Here is a 21,350-nt window from a genome sequence, read left to right on the forward strand (position 1 = left end):
TTTCTGCTTTGCCTTTGTTAAATTCCTTCTTCCGATTTCTTTAAGCCACCCATTTATGTTCATTTCCTATTGTTTTCTACCCAAGGCTTTAACTATCCTGAGTACTGTCATAGCAAAATTGCACAAGTTTTGATATGTGTTTCACTTCTAAATAGTGTATCATCTGGATTTTAATTTCTCTTTAATTCATTAATTATTTTAAAATTCTGCCCCCAGTGGTACAGAATTTTAATTTTGATTTCTAAATTTACTGCATTATCGTTTGTGAAAATGTCCTGAATGTTATCAAATTTCTTAAATGTATTGTATTCTTTCTGACCTAGGATTAGTTACCTTGCGTAAATATTCTATTTGCGTTTTAAAGAACTGCACATGTTCTGCTTCTTATGTATAATATTGCAAAGGATGATTGAACACTTTTATTGATTGTTATTATGATATTTCATGTTACTATTTGTCTCCACATTTTTCTGTGACTGAGGATTGTATGTTGTCTTTTATTATAAACTTGGTTTGGCAGTTTATCCTTGTAGTTTTCTCAGGTTTTGTTTCATAGACTTTGGAAAATTTTCATTAGTTTCATAGAGATACGTTACTTTGGAATCTTCTTCGTGGCCTGCTCCTTTCATCTGTATGAAAATCCTTCATCTCTTCTAATGCTCTTCTGAATATTAATATTGTGACATCTGATTTTTGCATATTAGCATTTGCTTAATATAGTTCTTTCATCTCTCTATTCTCAATCTTCTATGTCACTGGGTTTGAAGTCTCTTATAAACACTGGATTTTTTTTTTCTATTCAGTGTAAAAGTTCTTAACTTTTAAATGGAGACTTTAAAGCATTCCCATTTATTGCAATTCCCCTATATTTGGAATTATTCTTATTATCGTTTGGGGTTTTTTGGACTTATTTTTTCTACTTATTTCCTAGTTGTCATTTTGTGTACCTGATAGATTTTTTTTAGTTCTTTTTTTTACTATTTTACAAATATGTCATTTGTTTGTACCTTTTCATGGTTACCTTAACATCAGTAACAAAATGTTCAAACATGTTATTCTAACATCTAGAGTTAACCAGCATCTCAAATATTCCTGAGAACAAAAAAAAAAAAAAGGAAGATTCACATACTTTTATTTTCCCCTGATCCCTTCCAACTTCTCTCTCTCACCTTTTAACCTTTACTAATATTATTTTGAATTTTATATCCAAGTGGCTGTATAATGATTATATATTTTTAATATTTACTAAACATTGATTTAAACTTAATATATTTTAATATCGATATTCTTGACTTCTTTTGTCTCATCATCCCCTTCTTCTGGAACTCTTATTATTATTGGCTTATATTGTCCAGCAGTTCTTTCAGAGAGAATCTTGAAGAATTAAACTTCAAAGTCCCTTTCAATTCTAAAAATGTCCTTGTTTCTGCCTCTCCTTGAATAATAGTTTTGCTGGGTGTAGAATTCTACAAAGTGCTTTTCCCTGCAAATGTTGAGGACAGTGTATTGTCTTCTTGTGTCCTGAGTTGCTCACAAGGTGTCTGATGTCAATTTAATTCTTATTTCTCTGTAGGAAATCTTTCTTTTGACTCTGACAGCTTTCAAGATTTTCTCTTTATTCTTGATGTTCACAAATGTCATCACAACATATCTTGGTGTCTGTGTGTACATTTTATTTAAATTTCACCCAGAGGATCTTTAAAGTTCTAAGAAACTTCCCCATAGTATTTCTTTACATACTTCCTTTTCCCTACATTTCCTTTTTTTTCCTTCTGAAAATACTTTTAAACAGATGTTAGAACCTCGGTGTCATCTGTGTGTCTTAAAGCCCCTGCTTTCCATGTCTTAACCTTGGCTCCTCATGGCTAGCTTCGGGCATGGTGTTCTGCACACTGCACTCCCCGGTTTTCTGTCTTCCAGGTATTTGTCACAGTCTCTGGTCTACCGCAGTTTACACATCTCTTCTTTCCAGTTACCTTATGAAACCTTTTCTATTGTCCCTAAGGATATGGGGTGAAGGTTATGTAGGTACAAACTGTTCTCGGTTTGCCAACTTAAGTACCTTTCCAAGTCTTGTAAAACTCATCACCAACGCTCATCATTTGTCAAGAGGGACCAAGTTGGGGTATGGAGAGGAAGGAAAAGCAGAAGAATTGGGTGATGAACTCAAGGGGCTAGTGAGTCTCCTGTTTGGAATGGTGAGCTGTGAAGACCCAGGTGTTTGTAGGAGTTAAGAGCAGGTGCAGAGGCTGAATAAGGAAAAGGTGTGAGACTGGACATCACGGCAGTGGGTCCAGGGGTAGGAAGAATCAAACAGGTGACAAGGTATGAACCTGTCCACAGAAAAGGAGAATCAGAGTTTGAGATTTATAAATGGAAAAAGCACTACGGGGATCCAATGAATGGTGGCTCTTTGTGGATTGCCTGTATGGGCGTTTAGGTTCTGTGGGAGAAGAAATCGAGGAACCCTGAGCCACAAATAGTAGAGTTCCTTGGTGGAAACTGATGTGACAAGTGTGGAAAATAACAGTCTTTATCTAAAAGTTGCTATTTTAAAAAGTTGTATTTTAAAAAAGACAGCTTGGTAAATAGAACAGATCAGTAGAAAAATCACCGTGTGTTTCATGATGTGGAGGATCTGACTTTCCACTGGTCCCTCACGTGATAATGAAGCCAAATGTAACTCCCTTCTCTGTCTCTCAGGATGGTAGATTTTGCTGTACTCTTCATAGGAGATGAGTTTCGTGACTTGAGATCCCTTTAGTCCACATATACACACCCCTTAGGTTGAAACAGCTTCCCTCCATACTTGGAGCTCTGTCTAGATGTAATGAATATTCACCTGACTGAAGTAGAATGCCCAGAGAACTGGGTCTTACTTCTCTAGTTACTATATATTTCCCTACACTTGTTGTGGCCGTATTGTTGTCCAGAGAGACATGCGTGATTGAAATATGAATGTCAGTAGCCCCTGATTATTTGTGTTATTTGTATTTCCACTTGTATTAGAATTAAAGTGAGTGTTGGAAGTCCCGAAGGAACAAACAGAGAGAGAGCAAATTAAAAGTCTCTGTGTTGAGACATTGAGCACTTCATTATTTCCTACAAAATTTCAGTGCATCTAGCATTTAGCATTTCAACATTTTATATGTTTTTGTATAACCCCGTACTGATAGTTTGTAAGTGGCGAAGGGATAGCTTTGCTGGCACTTACAACTGAGATGAGACGGACTGGTGGAAGAAATGATAGGCGAGTCAGAAAGTGTAACTCGTCCAGGAATTGAACAGAAGAGTTATCTTTGAAATTCAAATCGGGATCAGGGACTGCAGATCAAGAATAAGCAAAGTTATCAGCCTGCAGATGTTTAAACCTCAAGCTGGAAAAAACGTCTCACTGTCTCAGGTGCTGAAGGCACCCCAGTTGGTTGAAGCTACAGCATTGTGGCTAAAGTTATGAGGGAGAAGGTACTAGAAATCCATTGACTTCCTCATACTGAAAGTTATCATCTCTATAAGAATTAATTAAAGTACTAAGTAGATTTAAGTACCGCAAGAAAAAAGGAATCCCATGCTGATAAATGGTAACATCTTTCTTAATACTATTTAAAATAGTGATGGTTATAGTCATGGATATGATGATCAGTCATGATCGATTAAGCACTTGCTATGCGCTTAGCACACTGTTACTCAGGTTCCATACTCTGTCCCTCGTCATTAAAACTACCTGGTGAATTAAACACGGTTAAGTTCTTTGTATAGGATTAAAGGAACTGAAAAGCTGAATTAACATCTGGTGAATTCCAAAAGAAGAAACAAATAATATGAATCATTCGGGATAAATTTTTAAGAAGATATTTTGCTTTAGCAGTAGGATTAGGGTGGCGGTGGGAGGGTGGGGGCTGTGTTTTTATTTCTTTGCTGTGAGTTTTTGGTGATTTTTCTTCTGGGTCTGTATGTTGTGCTTTTTATCAATATTGGGAAACAGCACGACGGAAACTGATGAAGAAATCAGTTTGGCTACTAGTACTGTTTTATAAAGACTTGCCCTTGGACAAGATTTACACAAGGAAGTGCACCACTAGTGAAAAAATTAGTAGCCTTTGCCAAACGAAGGCGCTTATCTTTGCAGATGAGCCACAAGTAACTAAAGGTGGCATGTTTAGAGTGATTAAGTTGCATAAAGAAAGATGGCTCTGAAATCACGCCTGTGTACTGCCAGTGGCTCGATTAGCTTTTCAAAACGATTCGCTCAGGGCGCACGTTATAATGTAATAACACAGAGAAATAGCTTAAGTCCTATAAAATACATGTGCTATTTTTGTACTAGGCTATTAGCCAAACCTCATTTTTTAACTTTGCTCTTATACCTTGAATATCACACTTGTATAAAAGCAATTTTTTTTTCTTTTGAAAGGCTGTTGGCGATGTAATCTTAACATCGACAGATAAAACAACAAAGCATTATTGGTTGAAAAGGAAAGCTAAAGAATGTAGCTCCCAAATTATGCAAGATTTCTAACAAATTAAACCAAAGGAAGGGCCATTCCCATAATTATGTTTCGAGAAAAAAATTCAAGTAAAGCAGTAATTTTAATCTCCCTTGAGCTGAAATTTATATTCGGGCTTCTCCTCATAAAAAATTGAACACACAAATGGAATTAGAATTTTTTTTCCTTCTATCACAGATATTGTATACAGCATGAAGACTCCAGGGTTTCTAATTTCTGAAAATAATGACTCTGTCACAAAGGAGAGGTAGATATTTGAAATCAAAGCAGTGAGTTGGAGATGAACAGCTCTCAGAAGAACACATGATCCCCTCATAGTCAGAGTGAGTCTTTTGTGTTTCCACAGAGCATCTGTACAACCACCACGGCATTTTTGCACTTTTTCTTCTTGGCTTCGTTCTGTTGGGTTTTGACGGAGGCGTGGCAATCATATATGGCTGTAACTGGAAAAATCAGGACACGACTTATAAGGAAACGATTTTTGTGCCTTGGATGGGGTAAGCATATTAATCTTCCTTTTTGTGCTCTTGTTAAAATGACTTTGAACACTTATGTAATGAGTGAAGCTATAGAGAGTGGTTACCCCTGAGCTACTTTTTCTTTATGTTTAATTTAATATGTGGAAGTGGAAGTATAAGAGGCTGGTCATATTGGAACATTCTTTGAGCATCTGGAACTTTAAAAACAAGTAAGTATTGGATGACCACGTAGCTAGTCGGTTAACAATCAAAAGTGACCAGATGGTTTGAAATGAGACTTGAGGTACCTATAGGCAGAAAAATCAGTGTTCTCTACTAATAGGTTCTTTTTTTTTTTTTCAATTTATTTTGGGGGTAATTAGGTTTATTTATTTATACATATTTTTAATGGAGGTACTAAGGATTGAACCAAGGACCTCATGCATGCTAAGCATGTGCTCTACCACTGAGCCATACCTTCCCCCACTCTGCTAATAGGTTCTGAAAACAAAATGTCTTAAGACATTCAGGGCTCAAAGCATGGTGTTCTAGTCATGCACACTAGCCTTGTAGTCCCCACAAGAAAACTTGGAGGAGTCCGTTTCAAGAGTGCTACTCCATGTCATAAGAGAAAGCCATTTAGACAGTGAGTGAAACCGCATGGCCAGTCAGCGGGGTTCTCAAAGGAAACCCACAATTGCTGACAGGCTGAAGACGAACTAATTCTTCATTAGGCAAAGGCTCTCCCACATTGCCTTACGAAACGGACATCTGGAGCGTTTCGAAGGGCCGATTTAATGTTTAATTAGAATTAATAAATTAGTTTGAAGAGAATAAATGAATTAGTTTAATGAACTTAAGAAACTAGTTTTAGAAACAAAACAGCATTTTGTTGTAGTTGCCTTTGTGTTTCAAAAGACTTGCACACGAAAAAAGGGGGAATTGTGGACCAAATATGTAACAAACGCCTAACGTAGGAGAGGATAGGAGGCTAGAGGGAGCCTGAAAAATTACAAATAAGTGGACTTATTGCAATACTAGAATTATTCATGCTGGAAAAAAAACAGGACCAAGAACACAAAGATTATGCAGGTTCCAGCAAGGATCTGTTATGTCTGCACAGGCAAAAGGGAAAACCACTAAGAAGAAATAAGAGACTGTATTGAACTTACACTTTCTTAAAATTTTTGTCTAGATGTCATGTTAAAAACTTTCTGAAGTTGGACTGATACTGAATCAAGTATCAAAGAAATGCAGTATGCAGGGGAATGAAGACCTTCCTGGACGTATAAAGAGTAGCTTTCTCCGGGAATGTTACCTACTTTATTTCACATCATGACCAATGACCTGGAAGAGAGGGTTCACGGCTGGTCTCCAAGTTTACAGCTAATATCAGACTATGCTGGGTAGTTTCATATTTTCTAAACCAATGGTTTTAGACTTTCGGGAAGTCTGAACGAACAGAATCACGGCATGTGAGTTTCACAACGGTCAAGCATAGCATAACAAATTTAGAGAAAGTTTTTAATCTAAATTGTAGGCAATAAGGAGTATTAACCCTTCAGCTGTGACCCAGAAGAGAATTTTTTGCTAAGGAACTTGGTCTATTCAATCAAAAAAGTCAACTACATGAAAAAGGAGAAGGAGAAGAAAGAGGAGAAGACATTATATATATGTCTGTACATATGTATATATACGAATATATATACATATGAATATATATGCATATATATATACACATACACACACATACATAGAGAAAGACTGGCCAGTATTTGTTTAAAAACATGGTGTTGCAGGGGGAGGGTATAGCTCAATGGTAGAATGTGTGCGTAGCAAGCACAAGGTCTGGGTTCAATCCCCAGTACCTCCATTTAAAAAAATTAATTTAAAAAATAAATAAAACTAATTACCTACCCCCTCAAAAAAACCCTCAAACAAACAAACAAAAAAATATGATGTGTCCCTGGAAGATGTTCCCATACTTTTTGTCAGTAAACCTCATGGAGGAAGGTAATGTCACTTGGAAAGATTCACAGAAGAGAGTAGGCAGAATAAGGGAAGACGATTGGAAGAAAGAAGATGGGGCAGGGCACACAAGAAGATGATTAGATGATGGATTTTTGCAACCTGAAAAGGCACACGTGGTCTTCTTGAATAGAAGGCATGACTGGAACTTAAAAGCCAAAATTAAACAGCCTAGATTAGACTGAACCACATTCACTAAAAAGCCAGGAGTTTCCCTGTAACTTGAGTAAGATAAGTGTGCTTGATGGAAACATAAACTAGAAGATGTCAGTTCAGAACTGATGCAGGGAGGCAGGCACTTGAATTCCAAGTGGGACTGAGCAATGCATGGAATGATACCCACTTAGAGGTTCCTGAAGAAAAACTGGCATACATTTCCTGACCTTCATTCAGGAAGGAGGATAACCAGGAAGCTTGAAAATCAATTTCTTAGGGCATTGAACCCTGTTCCTACATGCTGGTTATGATAAGTAAATCATAAAGGAAGAATTAAATGATAAGATTTATTTTTTTCTATCTTAGTAGAAGTCAACTTGATGTGGATCAAGATGAAGCCAACAGAATGTTCCACTTCTCCGCTGCTCCATCACACCAGAACATCCTTTTTTTTTTTCTTTTTTTGCCTTTCTGATTTTATAACTATAAATTTCCTTTATAACAGTGTAACCCCATAGGAAAAAAATAACTTAAAAGATATACTAAATCTCTATTATTAGTTTCCTTTAAACCCATGTCAAATGTGGTGGTAACCTAGCAACATCAGAGAAGTGCACTGAGTTAAAAACCCAGCTGTCATGTTCATATTTTTGTACTTGGGAGAAATTTTGTAATGGAAGCGTACTTTGTGGTAGTTCCTCCGATTTCAGTGGTCGAGTGTGTCCCAGCTTTGCTTGAGTCAGGAGGCGCAGTGGTTGTAGCTGAACGTGAACGGTGACAATGCTTTCCTTGCAGGTTTACCAGCGTTAGTGGTGGCCACATCAGTTGGCTTCACCAGGACAAAAGGATACGGCACTGATCACTAGTAAGTCCGTCCACGGTGCTAAATCGTGTTTATGATTAAGTAAATCATCAAACATGCTTCATGACTCTTGGTTGGCATTGCTGGTGGCTTGCGTTTTTTCACTGAATCCTTAATGGTAGAAATTGCAGTCCTGAGGAAGGAGGTAAGGTAGCTTAAAGGCACAAAAGGTAGACATTAAATGCAGCAGTGCTGTTCAGAATTCTTGTTTCAATTTCCCATTTCTTTGTAAGACCAGGTTCCTTAATTTCAAAAGCACTTCCGTATTGACTTTGCATGTTCAATCTTAGATACATCTTTTAAAGAACTGGATACATCTTTTATTGTTATTATTATTTTGATTTTTCCCCAACGACTTACTGTTTTTTTGTTGTTGTTGTTGCTGTTTGTTTTTTTAATCAGGGAAAGGAGTTAATTAGCTTTATTTATTTATGTATGTATGTATTTAGAGGCGGTACTGGGGATTGAACCCAGACCTCATGCATGCTAAGCATGTGCTCTACGACTTGAGTTATACCCTCCTCCAAGAACTGGATACATTTTGACATGTTTACCTGGTAGAATATGATTCTGCTCAGAGCTTCTGATTTCACAGATAATAATATATACTGGTTATCAACCCAATTTTGTCATGTTAGTTCAAGTTTTGCTGCTGTCTTAGGGTAATACATATTAAAACTTGTAGATCAGGAAATCAGTAGATTCCACATTAGAAAATCCCAGGGCGATGGAAGAAATTACAAGAGGGAAAATGGGATATTGCATCTGCCCATCCTAATCAGAGCTGTCCCACTGATACATCCTGTGAGAAAGTATATAAGTAAAGTTTATATTTAATATTTCAAATGTCAAAAATGTACTTCCGTGTTTTACTTCATCTACCTTTCAAGCTGCAGAGACAGCTAAGGAGTGGGGAAGAGATGGGCATTTATTAGAAGCCGAAGTCTTAAAGTGATACCCTGTTTAAGTGTCCTCCGGTTTGAGATAGGAATCACTGCCAGTTAGATCCTCCGGTGAGTTCATCCAACTGGCAAGCGTGCCGAGAGACACCCCATCACCTGCCCATCCAAAAGAAACTTCCAAAGAACTGAGAAAACTCATGTCATCAGAGCACTTGCTTTCCTTGTGTGATCTATAGTCTGGAAAAACTTCCTGATGGCATGTGCTGTGAAGCAGTGCTCACTAAAGCAACGCTCCCTTTAAGCTATCACTTCTCACAATGGCACGACTCTCACTGAAAAGCACCGAACTGGGGCTATGGAAAGTAGTAGGATTATAGATGACATGGCTCCAACTTTCCAGAAGCGTATGATTCAAACCAAATGTGATATGACGATGAATGTATGAGTTTGAAGACTGATTTACACAAAAATGCAGTAGAAATTTAGGGGTAGTCCAGACTGAAGTTCTCCCTATTAGGTGTATAGATCTGTGAGTTTTAACGAACGCGTACATCACGCAACCACCACCACAACCAATATAGCGAAGTTCTTAGAACAGAGAGAAAACTGTTATTGTTCATTGTTGATTGTTGGTAATTTTGGAGGCAGCGTGCTGAATCTGTGGACTCAGAAGCAATATTGAAAGGGTCAGAGGTCAAAACCAGGTGCATGAAACGGTGGGCACAGCTCTTCATCCACAGGGAAGAAAGGGTTCCCCACACTTTCCTTGTGTGGACCTTCCTAGTTCATGCACGTGCATGCGGTCCAGCCTGCAAAGCTCCCGTGCCCAGCTGTATGTCCTCCTGACGGTCCTTTGCTGTGAGAGAATGACTGTGTTTACCTAATGTGTTACCAGGTCTATAGCAAGGCAAACCTGCACCTCATGGTGAATCTAGAAATTGAAACAAACACAGCTGCATTCATTTTTATTCAAATGCTTGTCTGTAGTGATGTTTTTTAGTAATCTGGGAAAAAAATAAAATTAGAAGCAAAAAAAAAAGAGCATGCAAAAATGTAGATTTTCCATTCCCTGAAATGACGGCTTTTAAACCAATTTCTCCCAAGATCTCAGTGGCCTCAAAGAAGGACAGATAAATGGCACACGCGAGGCTCTAAAAACACATTGTTCTTGCTTAAAAGGATATTTGAAAAATTCCATAATGGGTATAAAACAGCATTTTACCAAACTGAAGTAATAGTCACCTCGGTACTGAAAGTCAATATAAAAATCTCACCACGAGAGTAATTTGTCTAAAATGGTTTAACTGTCTGACAGTAAAGCTTTATCATAAATGCTTCTTTTCTGTGAGAGGTAGATGGTAGTTCTTACTCACAAAATGCTCTAATTGGAGCTTTCCCCCACATCTTCTATGCATTTTTAAAAGAAACTACAAACCTTTGAAATATGCCAGAATTCCAGGGCTAAGTGCGTAATCCACATTGTTTGTGTCACACTTAAATGGTTTAGCACTTATCACTAATTTTCGTTAGTTTTTGTCTGATGTTATTTTCAGCTGCTGGCTCTCTCTTGAAGGAGGCCTGCTCTACGCTTTCGTGGGACCTGCAGCCGCTGTCGTCCTGGTAAACACTGAAATCAACTTTGTTTTCTTGGCAAAGTCTGCTCTGTTTCCATTAGAGTGACGATTTGGTATTTATTATGTAGAAATTTTAAATGACTCTTTAAGTTTGAGTATCAACTGCTAGTCAGTCCTTTATGACTTTAAAATAGCCTTCTTTTGAAGACTGGAGAATCTGAAACGTGAGTGGGGGATTTCTCTTTTCTAGTAATTTCACATTTGTGGAGAAGTTTGAGTATAGTCAGTGCTTCCTCCCTAATGTGCAGAATTTCATCACAGATTATTATTTCACCTTTACACTGCTTTGTATGATCTATAGAGTTTTCAGATCTCGTAATCCTAATAACTGCAGCTGCTATCAAATATCAACAACAACAAAAAAAGTAATGTTCATCTGTCAGAGTTTCTCAGCCTCAGTGCTGCAGACATTTCGAACTGGACATTTGGGAGGCTGTCCTGTATGTTTAGAAGTATCTGTGTTGTCTATCTACTAAATACCAGTTGTCCCCTTCAGTTGCAACAATCAAAAAATGTCTCCAGATGTTTCTCAGTGTGCCCTGGGAGTAAAAAATCACCACCCCTAGTTGAGAACCTTTGCCATATGTTATGCATAAGGGTTACAAATATTTCTTTTTTTTTGAATCACAAAATAATTCCTTTACATGTTTCCTTGTGGGAACGTGAAAATTTCCTACCAATTAACTTTCCCTCTCTCTCATTCTCTCTCTCTGAGCTTACTGATTACAAGTCTTTCTTGTCCAGTAACATCTTTGGAAGATGGAAGAGAGAAGAGAAACGGTCTGAATTAAATACAAAGATCCATTTCACTGTACAATTAGATTTCCGATCAAAAGTTACCCTTTAGAGTCTTGAACGATTCATTCAATAAATTGGAAGCCAATGATATCTTTCTTAATAACTCTTTGTGACGTTTCTTCTTTTAAAGTTGGTTCTCCCTCCTCTAAGTTACAGCAGAGAGTGGAAACTGAGATTCACAAGAAGGAAAAAAAAATCTAGGCATGGGTGTTCTCAAGGGTATGGGGATACCGAAACTATTAGACACATTTTTGTCAGCTGCACTGAATTTTTATTTGGTGAATTGAATTATTTCCCTAGGCTACTAGGTTAATATACATATAACCCTAAGATGAAGGAACAGAGAGTATGGGTATAATTGAAAGACCAAAGGATGGGCTTGGGAGCCGTGATGAATTCCCTCTTGATTAAATTGTAGATTAATAGAATCCATGGAATACACTTTCTTTTAGTTCAAATAATAGAAGGACGAAGATGAGTAAGTCTTTCTCTGGATTAAGTGGTATTTTGTCAGGAAGCGATAAAGAGTGACATCTTCTAAGACCCAGGTTACCTAACAGATGCTTTGAGTCCTTCTTAAACCAGCAGTTGAACAGATTTCACCTTGATACTTCATCTGGCCAAAGTGTACTGGGGAAGTGGAATTTTCTTTTTTATTAACTGGTCATCCTGCTTCATGTAAAACAGCTTTTGGTGAACTAGTAGTTTCAAGGTAAAGGCTTCACCATTTGCCTTGGGGGACGCCCCAAGATTCTTTTGACCCTGGAAGGGAAGGGCAGGAAGGTGAAAAGAAGAAAATATTTTTCCCTGCTTACCTTGGGTTCAGCATTGTACTGGGTTCCTTTATCAGGAAGTTCTGGTAGCTTAGAGAACCGTGGGCACTTATAATAAGCTCCTATCTCTACAGCATTTTACAGGTTTACTTGAAAAAGACAAATATGTGTGATTTCGTTTCAGCCGTATTAGGCAAAAGACCTTTGAGGCAAGTGAGATAAGAGAGCCTTAGAAAGAAAATGCTGAGAAGTATTCAATAGAGCACATTATAAAAATCGGTGTTTGTGTCCATCTCTTAAAGGATGCTGTGGAGTTGAGTTGGCTTTCGCTTTTGTTTAGAAAAGCCGGGGGCATCAAAATGCCCCCCACCCCACAGGCGAGTCAGCGACACAGCATGAAGAGTTTCAGCGTTCTGTTCTCCCAGCTGGGGCAATGACAAATTCTTAGCACCTGCGGCTGCCAGGGCTCACCCTCTCCCCACCCTGCGAGACTCAAAATCTTTTGACTCACAGGCGTAGGGTGAAACTCATTTAGCTAATTTATTTCATTCAGGGGTGATTCAGAGAGAAGAATGCCAGATTGGCATGGTATAGCAATTTAAAAGTTAGACAGCCGAATGTTCATTTCCTCAGTGTTAACTGAGAAGCATGGAAATTAAATGGGTTTAATGTACCTTATTTTATTTTATTTTATTTATTTTGGGGGATGGAGGAAATTAGGTTTATTTATTTATTAGTTTATTTATGTACGTAAATAGTGGTACTGGGGATTGAGCCCAGGACCTCTATGCATGCTAAGCACACACTCTACCATTGAGATGTACCCTCCCCGCACCAGGTTTAGTGTACTTTGTTACGTTTTTTAATTGTGATATAGTCAGTTTACAATGCTGTGTCAGTTTCTGGTGCACAGCTTAATGTATTTTAATGTAACATTAAAGTAACACACCTATTCAACTCAGAGAATCCTTTAATGATGGACACCACTGTTAAATTGTTCCGTTTTCCTTTACGTGCTTGTAAAATGTTTGAGAAGTGCTTTATGTCACTCCTGTTGTAAGTATATAACTCGAGGTTGTACATTGAGAAAAATGGGTTTTCAGGAGAAACGGACCTGATTCCCTTCAACATCATTGAAAGGCCAACCTTTGTTTCTGTTTGACAGGTCAACATGGTGATTGGCATTTTGGTATTTAATAAACTTGTTTCCAGAGATGGGATCCTAGATAAAAAGCTCAAACACAGAGCCGGGTAAGCTGCCCTTGGTGGATTTTGTAGGTTCTTTACCAGGGAGTCCCATACTCCAATTCCAGAACATCGACTGCCTTTGACTGTGCCTTGGATTTTGTTCTTGACAAACTGGTGTATATGGTAGATTTTGCCATTTGAGTTTCCAATGGGTGGTTCTTCAAAGGTGTGGCCAAAATCTAAAAACAATGAAAAAGATTGTTAAGAAAAATCTGTATTTGTGTGTGCATATTACCTGTTTATAAGATAAGAAGATTAAATATCAAGGCTAGACTTAAAATATTTATCCTTGGGGTGGGGGTTTTCAAAGACCTCCTAGTTTTGGTCACCAAGGACAGGAGGGTAGATTGAATGTAATTTCAGGGTGGGACGCAATGGAATCAGAACAAGCAAACCTTAGTAGGGCAAAAAGATTGCATTTTCCTTGATTAGTTGTCTGTTGCAGAAAAATTCTTCACTTGAAATAATCACTTATGGAACACTATTCTTGTCATATATTTTCATTTTTATGACATTTTCACTATAACTTGCTAGTTATTCATAATTTTCACAGGCACATTTTAACCACTTATAAAATTTAGAAAAGCATCCCCTTTAATTTTACTGTTATTATAATATCACCGTATCTAATGACTGAATAACATTTCATAAGCAGGTTGATAGCAGCTTTTTAAGGTTGTATCGTTACCTCATATAAACTTGTAAAAACTTGAATGAACTATTAACACCTTTTAGTTTCCTTTTGTATCTTATCTTATTAAAAGTTTATAGCTTTCTCCTTTCTGTTTAACAGTACTTTCATTCAAGACTTACCCCACAATTGTTCTCATTTCTTTAATAATTTATAATATTATTTAAAGTCATAGTATTTGATCACTGACTGATGGGAATTTTGAGCCCTTTGTGCATTTATAATCTATGTAATGATTTATAAGATAAGATCATCCAGGCATTTTTTACCCTGGTAAAAGACAAGATTTACTGGCTTGCAGTTTAAAGTTTGATACCACTCGTGTCAAACATTAGAGCAGAAATGGTGTAACAGAAACATCATTGGCGGGGATCACTTCCCATGTAGAGACTCTTTTCACTCCAGATGAGTCTCTAAAGCAACTTTTAATAGGCAGCCTTGAACTTGTACACACACCGAGCATCCCATTTGAACTTGAAACTTAAACACTATTACTCGTTAGTCAGCAGGTTTGCTTGGAATTGAAGCAATAGCTACTTCAGTTGATTCTGTCTGGATTAATCCTGTCATACTGGGTACTGGGTAGAGAAAGGCAATTCTGTCACTAGCACTGTAAACTTGTATGATTATTGTTTTTAATTGGGATGGAGGAGTTTAGTGGTTAGGATAAAGCTTTGAAGTAAAAGAGAAAGCCAAGCCTGGCATCTAGCTCTGCAGTTTCCTAGCTGTGTGTGTCCTTGGGCACATTATTTCATCTTCCTGCAGCTCAGTCTTCTCACCTGTAAAATGGGGATACTAACTCTTGTCTCGTAATAGAGTAGATGACATACACTGTGTATAAAGCACTCATTAGAGTATCTAGCAAATAGCAAGGCACTCAGTCAGCAGTTGGTGACTATTGTTATGATGGGTTAATTGAAGAAGCCAAGCTGGACAGGTTGTTTGCAAAGGACCCTGAACTTCTGTCAGTCAAGCATCGATGAGTCCACTGTTCACAACACTGAGGTCAGGAAAAACAGATAAGATTATCAGAATGAATGTAATGCTAAGGATTTATTAAGCTCAGTCAGTATTTTTTTCTCACTTGATTATTTTATAGGTAATATCCAATTTGATTCACATAGCTCTTTGTAAGAGATAACATAGGCTAAGGAGAAATGACAACATAGGCTTAGGAGAAATGACAACATTGTCATATTATGAGTTTAGAAATTATCCATTTCTATCTACATACTAATTTTAAAACCTCTATTTCTAAAAACATTGTTAGAATTTAAATCTGTTTTACTGGGAAAACTGAGCCAAACAGTTTTTTTCCAGTTCAAAGGCCACAGCTTGAGAGACAGAAATAATGTAAATATATGTTATGAAAGCAGAATGCTAGTTACTGTCCAAAGCAGACGAGAACTATTAACAAATTAATGACTATAGGTTTTTAATTTTTTTCTATAATATAAAATGCTATTTTAGCTTTAAGTGTGTCTAGGTGAAACTTTGTCTCTATTTCAAAGTGTGATTGAATGAATTTTTTTTGGAAGATGTGAGTATTTGCAGCTAATTTTTAGTTCACAGAGAAGCAGTGAGGACTGTAATAAAGAAAGAGTTCAGTAAAGAACAAAGAATCAAAATTACCGAAGAAACACTGGGAAGGAAGCTAATTGATTAACGGAACAATTGATCTTCCTAATTGTAAATATTGACCATTTTGGGTTGTTTGAATATACATATATAGCAAGCATTTCTTTTGAAATGTTATTATTTAGAATCAAATATGGTATCAAGATGTTCCTCCTCCCATTTTTTTCTACTTCTTTGTTTCCTTTCTTCTTTCGATCATCAAATTACTATAAACTGCCAAGCATATAGTTTATGCTCAATAAATATTTATAAAGGAATGATTGAATGAATGTTTAATAAATGAAACAATAGTTTGACTAGTTTTATAACACTAAGACTATATTAACTTTTTCTGATATATAAAATATGTTTACCCAGGGGGCAATTTATTGCAAGTGTCAACACATCTTACATAAAATGATAATTGGAAAGAATGAAAACAAGATAAAATGATGTGTCTATTTAGAAAATCTCAAATAAAATACTTCATTTTCTCTTTTTTTTCTGCAACGGAACTTTCTTATCTACTATTTTGAACTCTGTATTGTGGAGAACACTGGTCTACTCAAGTCTTCTGGGAGTAGTTTCAAACACACTGGCATGTCCATTGAGGCACGCATGAACCAAACAGGATAGACTGTGATTAGTTATTATTTGGAAAAGTCTAGACACGTGTGACTAGAACACATGCCTCTGGGTTGAATCAGTAAAGTGAATGATTTAGAATTCTATTCCCCACCCCCACATCTAACTCTGAAAGCTTTGATTTTCCTCCTGAGGTTTAGTAGTCAATCTACTTACTTAATAGCTTTCAGATTTATTATCTCATCCAAGTGTTATTCACCAATGAGTGGACTTCTTTAAAAGAAACCAGACATTCTGAATAATAAGTCCCTTATGACTTTCTCTGTTCTACCATTTTTATTTTACACTTGGTCCACTACAATTTTATTTTTTTTAAAGAAACCTCCTGGGCAAACTTATGTCCATTGCATGGGGATGGACAAGAGAAAGACACCACACAATTATTTCAAAGTGTTTTGAGATGTGATTCAAATAATTTCTTTTTGATTTTTCCTAAGAGGATTATGTTCTCATAAACCAGTTATTTTCAAAGGTCTTTTTTCTAAAGCAAAATGTATGTAAAGTGTTTTCTATGTAGTAGGACTTTGCTTCTATGAGATAGTAGTAGATGGAAACTCAATTTACTTGCAAAATCCTGTAGAGTTGAATAGACCATTTAAATGCTATTATGTTGGGGTCTATGACAAAATGTTCAGAATATTTTGAGCTTAACGGCTATGTTAAATGTGTTTTATGAAAGCTAAAAACTCTCAACCTTTTTATTATCAACTAATATTTCATCAAATTTCATCAGCCCCTATATTCAGATCATCCTAAAGTACAGAGAGTACATCGATGTTATAAGAAATTTCAAAATATGAATTTGTTGAGATAAAGGCTACATCTTCTACAAATGACTAATGACCTAAAATACCTATCTTCCTATATTGGACTTCTGAGATACATGTTTACATTTCAGAGGGTTTTAATTGGTATTACGTGCCTTCTGTAAATGATGATGAAAATCTTTGAAGCTAGGAGTCCTTAACCTGCTTGATGATCAAAGGTCTGAATAAAGGGTTTCCACTGTATGTCTACACAAAACATATGCTTATGTTTAACTCAGTGTATTGGACAACTTTGATCTGTAGACACAAGGGCCATTTATGGTGTAAGTGATGGAAATGTGCTTCACATGTAACAAAGGCCCATATCAAGAGGTAAATGTTACAAAAATAACGTGTAGTGTAAATGCACCTGTAGGATAACCGAGAGCATTCTTCTTTTGATAACTCTACTTTTCTGCATGAAATCTTATTTGAAAGCTAACTTGCAGCAGCAACTCTTTTTTTGGTGACAATTCAATATTTTGTTCTTTTTGTGGGTGTTCTGTTTGTTTGCAGTCAGATGAGTGAGCCTCATAGCGGTTTGACGCTCAAATGTGCCAAGTGTGGAGTAGTTTCAACAACAGCTCTGTCAGCCACCACCGCCAGTAACGCCATGTTAGTCCCAATCATTTACATCTTCTTGTTACCAATCTTTTACAGTGCATGTGAGAAAATGCTATGATGGAAAAAAAAAAAAGTGTTTGCTAATATTAGCGCTAAGAGTATACTTAAATATTTATAATTTGCAACTTCCTTTATAATTATGGTGGGCTGGTCTATAAAAAAAGAAAAAGTAACTAAAACTATCGAATGTTATCTGCTTTGTGGTTTCCGAGTTAATGGTCTCGGGGCCACGGACAAGAATGCTTGGTTGAGTAGGGGTTTGGTCATTGCTGGGGATGTATGTGCAGTACGTCATGTGACCTTCTCTGTCTCCCAACAGGGCATCTCTTTGGAGCTCCTGTGTGGTGTTGCCCCTTCTGGCTCTGACGTGGATGTCTGCGGTTCTGGCCATGACAGACAAACGCTCCATATTGTTTCAAATCCTTTTTGCCGTGTTTGATTCATTGCAAGGCTTCGTGATAGTCATGGTCCACTGCATTCTTCGGAGAGAGGTGAGAGAGAGCCTTCTTGAGAGAGAGAAGAGACAGACTTAGAAGAATATTTTCCATGTTAACAAATGTGATTTTTTTTTCGTACCTTGATCTTCAGATTAAAGCTGGTCTCCTCTAAAGACGATCGCTTAGGAGTCAAAGCTAAAGGGAGATTTTAAGGCAATGTTCAGGCGGGTCTTCTTGGGATGCTGAAAGTGACAGGTTAAGCAGATGGGATGATGCAAGGAAAACCACAGGCAGGGGTGTCAGGAACCAGGGAGAGTGGATGCAAGAAGGACTATGATGGGGTCATAGGTGTAGAGGAGAGGGTGAATGCGTGTCTGTAAAAGTAATACAGTGCTGTTCCTTCCACCCGTCCCCTAACTCATGCATCTACGTACAACCTAACCCCATGTCTCATACTTAGCTAATTTTGTTTTGGATAGAAAATGCTGATGATTAAGGAGCAGTTCTTTTGTCTCTACACTAAGGTGTGGTTAGGGCTTTTGCTATGGCTGACTATGCTCAGAAAATGCAAAAAAAAAAAAAAATGGACAGAGTGGAGCATTGATGGGCAGTAATTGTCCCTAAGAACTGTGGGTCTGTCATCACCGCATTTCTCCAGATCCTGGTGAGATTTGTTGGCAGCAGCGAGGTAAAGAAGTCACTCCTTCAGGAGCTGAGGCATTCACCTGCACCACATCCATCCGCATCAGTGACAGGGTTCAGACTTGAGTCTCTTAGGGATTAAATATTGTTTTCCCACCAGTGCAAAAATTATTCTGAGTGCTTGCAAGCACTGACACAGTGTTTACAAGGTTGATGGATCATTTTAGCATGTACTCTGGAGATGGGTGGTGACTAAAACACGCAGTGACACAGTGCCACATTAGTAATTTTAAGAAAATGGCCTCCACTGTCATTTCACATTATCTTGCTTGTTTGAGGACCTTATTATGACGATGTGCACATTGCAAAAAGACGCATGTGAGTACGCATCACAGAGCTTTTCCAGAGATGTGTGAAGGCAGCCAGAGATTTTTACCTCATTCACCAGATGAGGAGGACAGTATTTCTGAGCTACTGAAGTACGATGCAGATGTCATAAACTCACACGTGTGTTCTGATCACGTGATGGAAAGCCAAAGAAGGTTGACTTCACACTGCAAGGGGAAGAGGGTGTTTCATCATTTTAAAAATCTGATTTCGCTCACAGTTCCCAAGACATCACGATTTTCTACCCAGATTATCGGCATTAGAAATCTTTCAAGTGTTGAATTTTTTATAGACCAAAGTTGAATACAAGTTAAAAAGAAATTGAATAATTTAGGGCTATGTTCGTCTCCAACCATAACTATCTTGTGAGTCTTCTGCACTAATATTATGTCTAATATGTTTACATAACAAAATTGTTTGAAGTGAGTAGACACGATGCATTTTTGATTGACAATTAAGGATAAACAGTGTGGGTTTTAAACAAGGTGCATGATATATCTACGTGCAGTTTTAAGAAGATATGAGTCTTTTAGGTGTTAAAAAGGAGAAAAGTGTCCCATCTCTAAATAAAGCCTCTCTTTTTCTTCAGAAATAAGCTTTCGAGAAAGCCTTAGGCTATGATCAAAATGTTCAGGTTTTAAAGTGACAGATATTTTCATGGCTTATTAACAAATTTGTGCTGCTTACATGAAGAAAATTATTTGGCACGAAAATTCAATTTCATCAGAACTTTTCCATTCTTGCTAATTGGGCTAATAATTACTGAAAACATGATTTGAAGGTAATTAAATTAAATCATATAATAAATACTTCTGTTAAAATAGCTGTCTGTAAATGTGTATCTTCTGTATTAATGGGGAATGAGAATGTGGGTATTGGCCCTGTTAATTGTTGTTTTTCTCAATGATTAGTTCAAATCGAATACTTTTATAGCCGATAAATTAATAGCAGAGTGTCATGACTCTCATTCCAACACTGAAATGGAAAATTGAATATCCAGTATTTTAGCATTGACCCTTAAAAACACTGTGCAACACTGCTGTAAATACACAGAGCTGATTTCAGTTACAGGCAGGTGTCTCAGAATTCCTCAGGGGAAACTGTTACTGAAAAACCCGAAGAATCTTATTTAAATTTTGCAAATTTCAGAGGCTACATCATAAGGATGCCTCACTGAGGGGGATGTCATAGTTCTTTTTGACCTTCTAAATGTGTATTGCCTGACAGTAACAATGAGTCTGTCTAATATTCCGTGTGATCATGCTGCCCTAACACTGACCATAGTCCAGGAGAGTTAAATCATCTTTCCATCTCCTTGGTGTCTCCTGCAAACAGGCATTTCATAAAAATACACCGAAGAGAATGGACTGAATAGCTCCCTGTAAAATACTGGGCAGTGACTCAGATCTATTAATCTGCTTGAAAATTCCATAGGCGATCCCGGGAATAACAGTTTTATCTCCACTGTTTTTTTCACTTTTAAGTATTTTCTTCCTAGTGACTCAAGATAATTTGCAGGGACTTTTTCTTTCTTCCAAATGTATAAGCAATGGAAGAAACATTTTCTTCAATTCAGGGAGAGACTGGATACACATAAACATATTTCTATTCCTATGTACTTTTGATACATGCTAACATCATTTGGTTGGTTTTAGTCTTTAGGGATTCATCCAATATGAATTCAAAAGGCTTTATCCTTGTTTACTTTTGTAGCCTTCCTGTGAAGAAGGTGGGTGTATTGAGGGAGGGAAAGAACCTTGCAGTTTAAGAAGGAAAAAAAATTAAATACTATAATTGGCTTTTTAAATGGGGCTTAATTTATTTTAAAAGTGCCTTTGCTTTCGGTGGGTCGAATTTTAAAACCAAAATTATTTCAAGTCAGGAGGGAGAGAAGAAACGATCACTCTGGTACCATCTCAACTCAATTACATTCCACTTTTTTTTTTTTTTAAAGCAAATTGATTATTTGCACAGCAATGTGTTGTGACCTCCAGAGCAGACATCTTACTATTTAAATTTCATAAAATCTATATTCTTGGAAGTCCAGTTTCTTCTTGTGAAGCACCTTTCTCCTCTGAATTGCTTCAGCAGAGGTTGCTGACAAAAGAGAAAACACCAAGGGAGAGTAAGAATT

At 37.1% G+C, this 21,350-nt stretch overlaps 1 protein-coding gene across 5 annotated transcripts in view; it reads left to right on the forward strand.

The window, feature by feature from the left end:
• ADGRB3 (adhesion G protein-coupled receptor B3) overlaps positions 1 to 21,350 on the forward strand; it is a 686,517-nt gene that overhangs the window by 624,178 nt on the left and 40,989 nt on the right. For 4 of the 5 annotated variants that reach the window (XM_074368745.1, XM_074368743.1, XM_074368744.1 and 1 more), the window contains 6 exons: positions 4,855 to 5,005; positions 7,946 to 8,015; positions 10,468 to 10,534; positions 13,285 to 13,370; positions 17,643 to 17,741; positions 18,070 to 18,241. In XM_074368745.1, coding sequence (XP_074224846.1) covers positions 4,855 to 5,005; positions 7,946 to 8,015; positions 10,468 to 10,534; positions 13,285 to 13,370; positions 17,643 to 17,741; positions 18,070 to 18,241 — 645 coding nt within the window. The remainder of the gene's footprint in view (positions 1 to 4,854; positions 5,006 to 7,945; positions 8,016 to 10,467; positions 10,535 to 13,284; positions 13,371 to 17,642; positions 17,742 to 18,069; positions 18,242 to 21,350) is intronic. The other variant, XM_074368746.1, reaches the window with a different exon arrangement.

The sequence above is a fragment of the Camelus bactrianus genome, chromosome 8 (assembly GCF_048773025.1).
Source record: "Camelus bactrianus isolate YW-2024 breed Bactrian camel chromosome 8, ASM4877302v1, whole genome shotgun sequence".
Lineage (NCBI taxonomy): Eukaryota > Metazoa > Chordata > Mammalia > Artiodactyla > Camelidae > Camelus > Camelus bactrianus.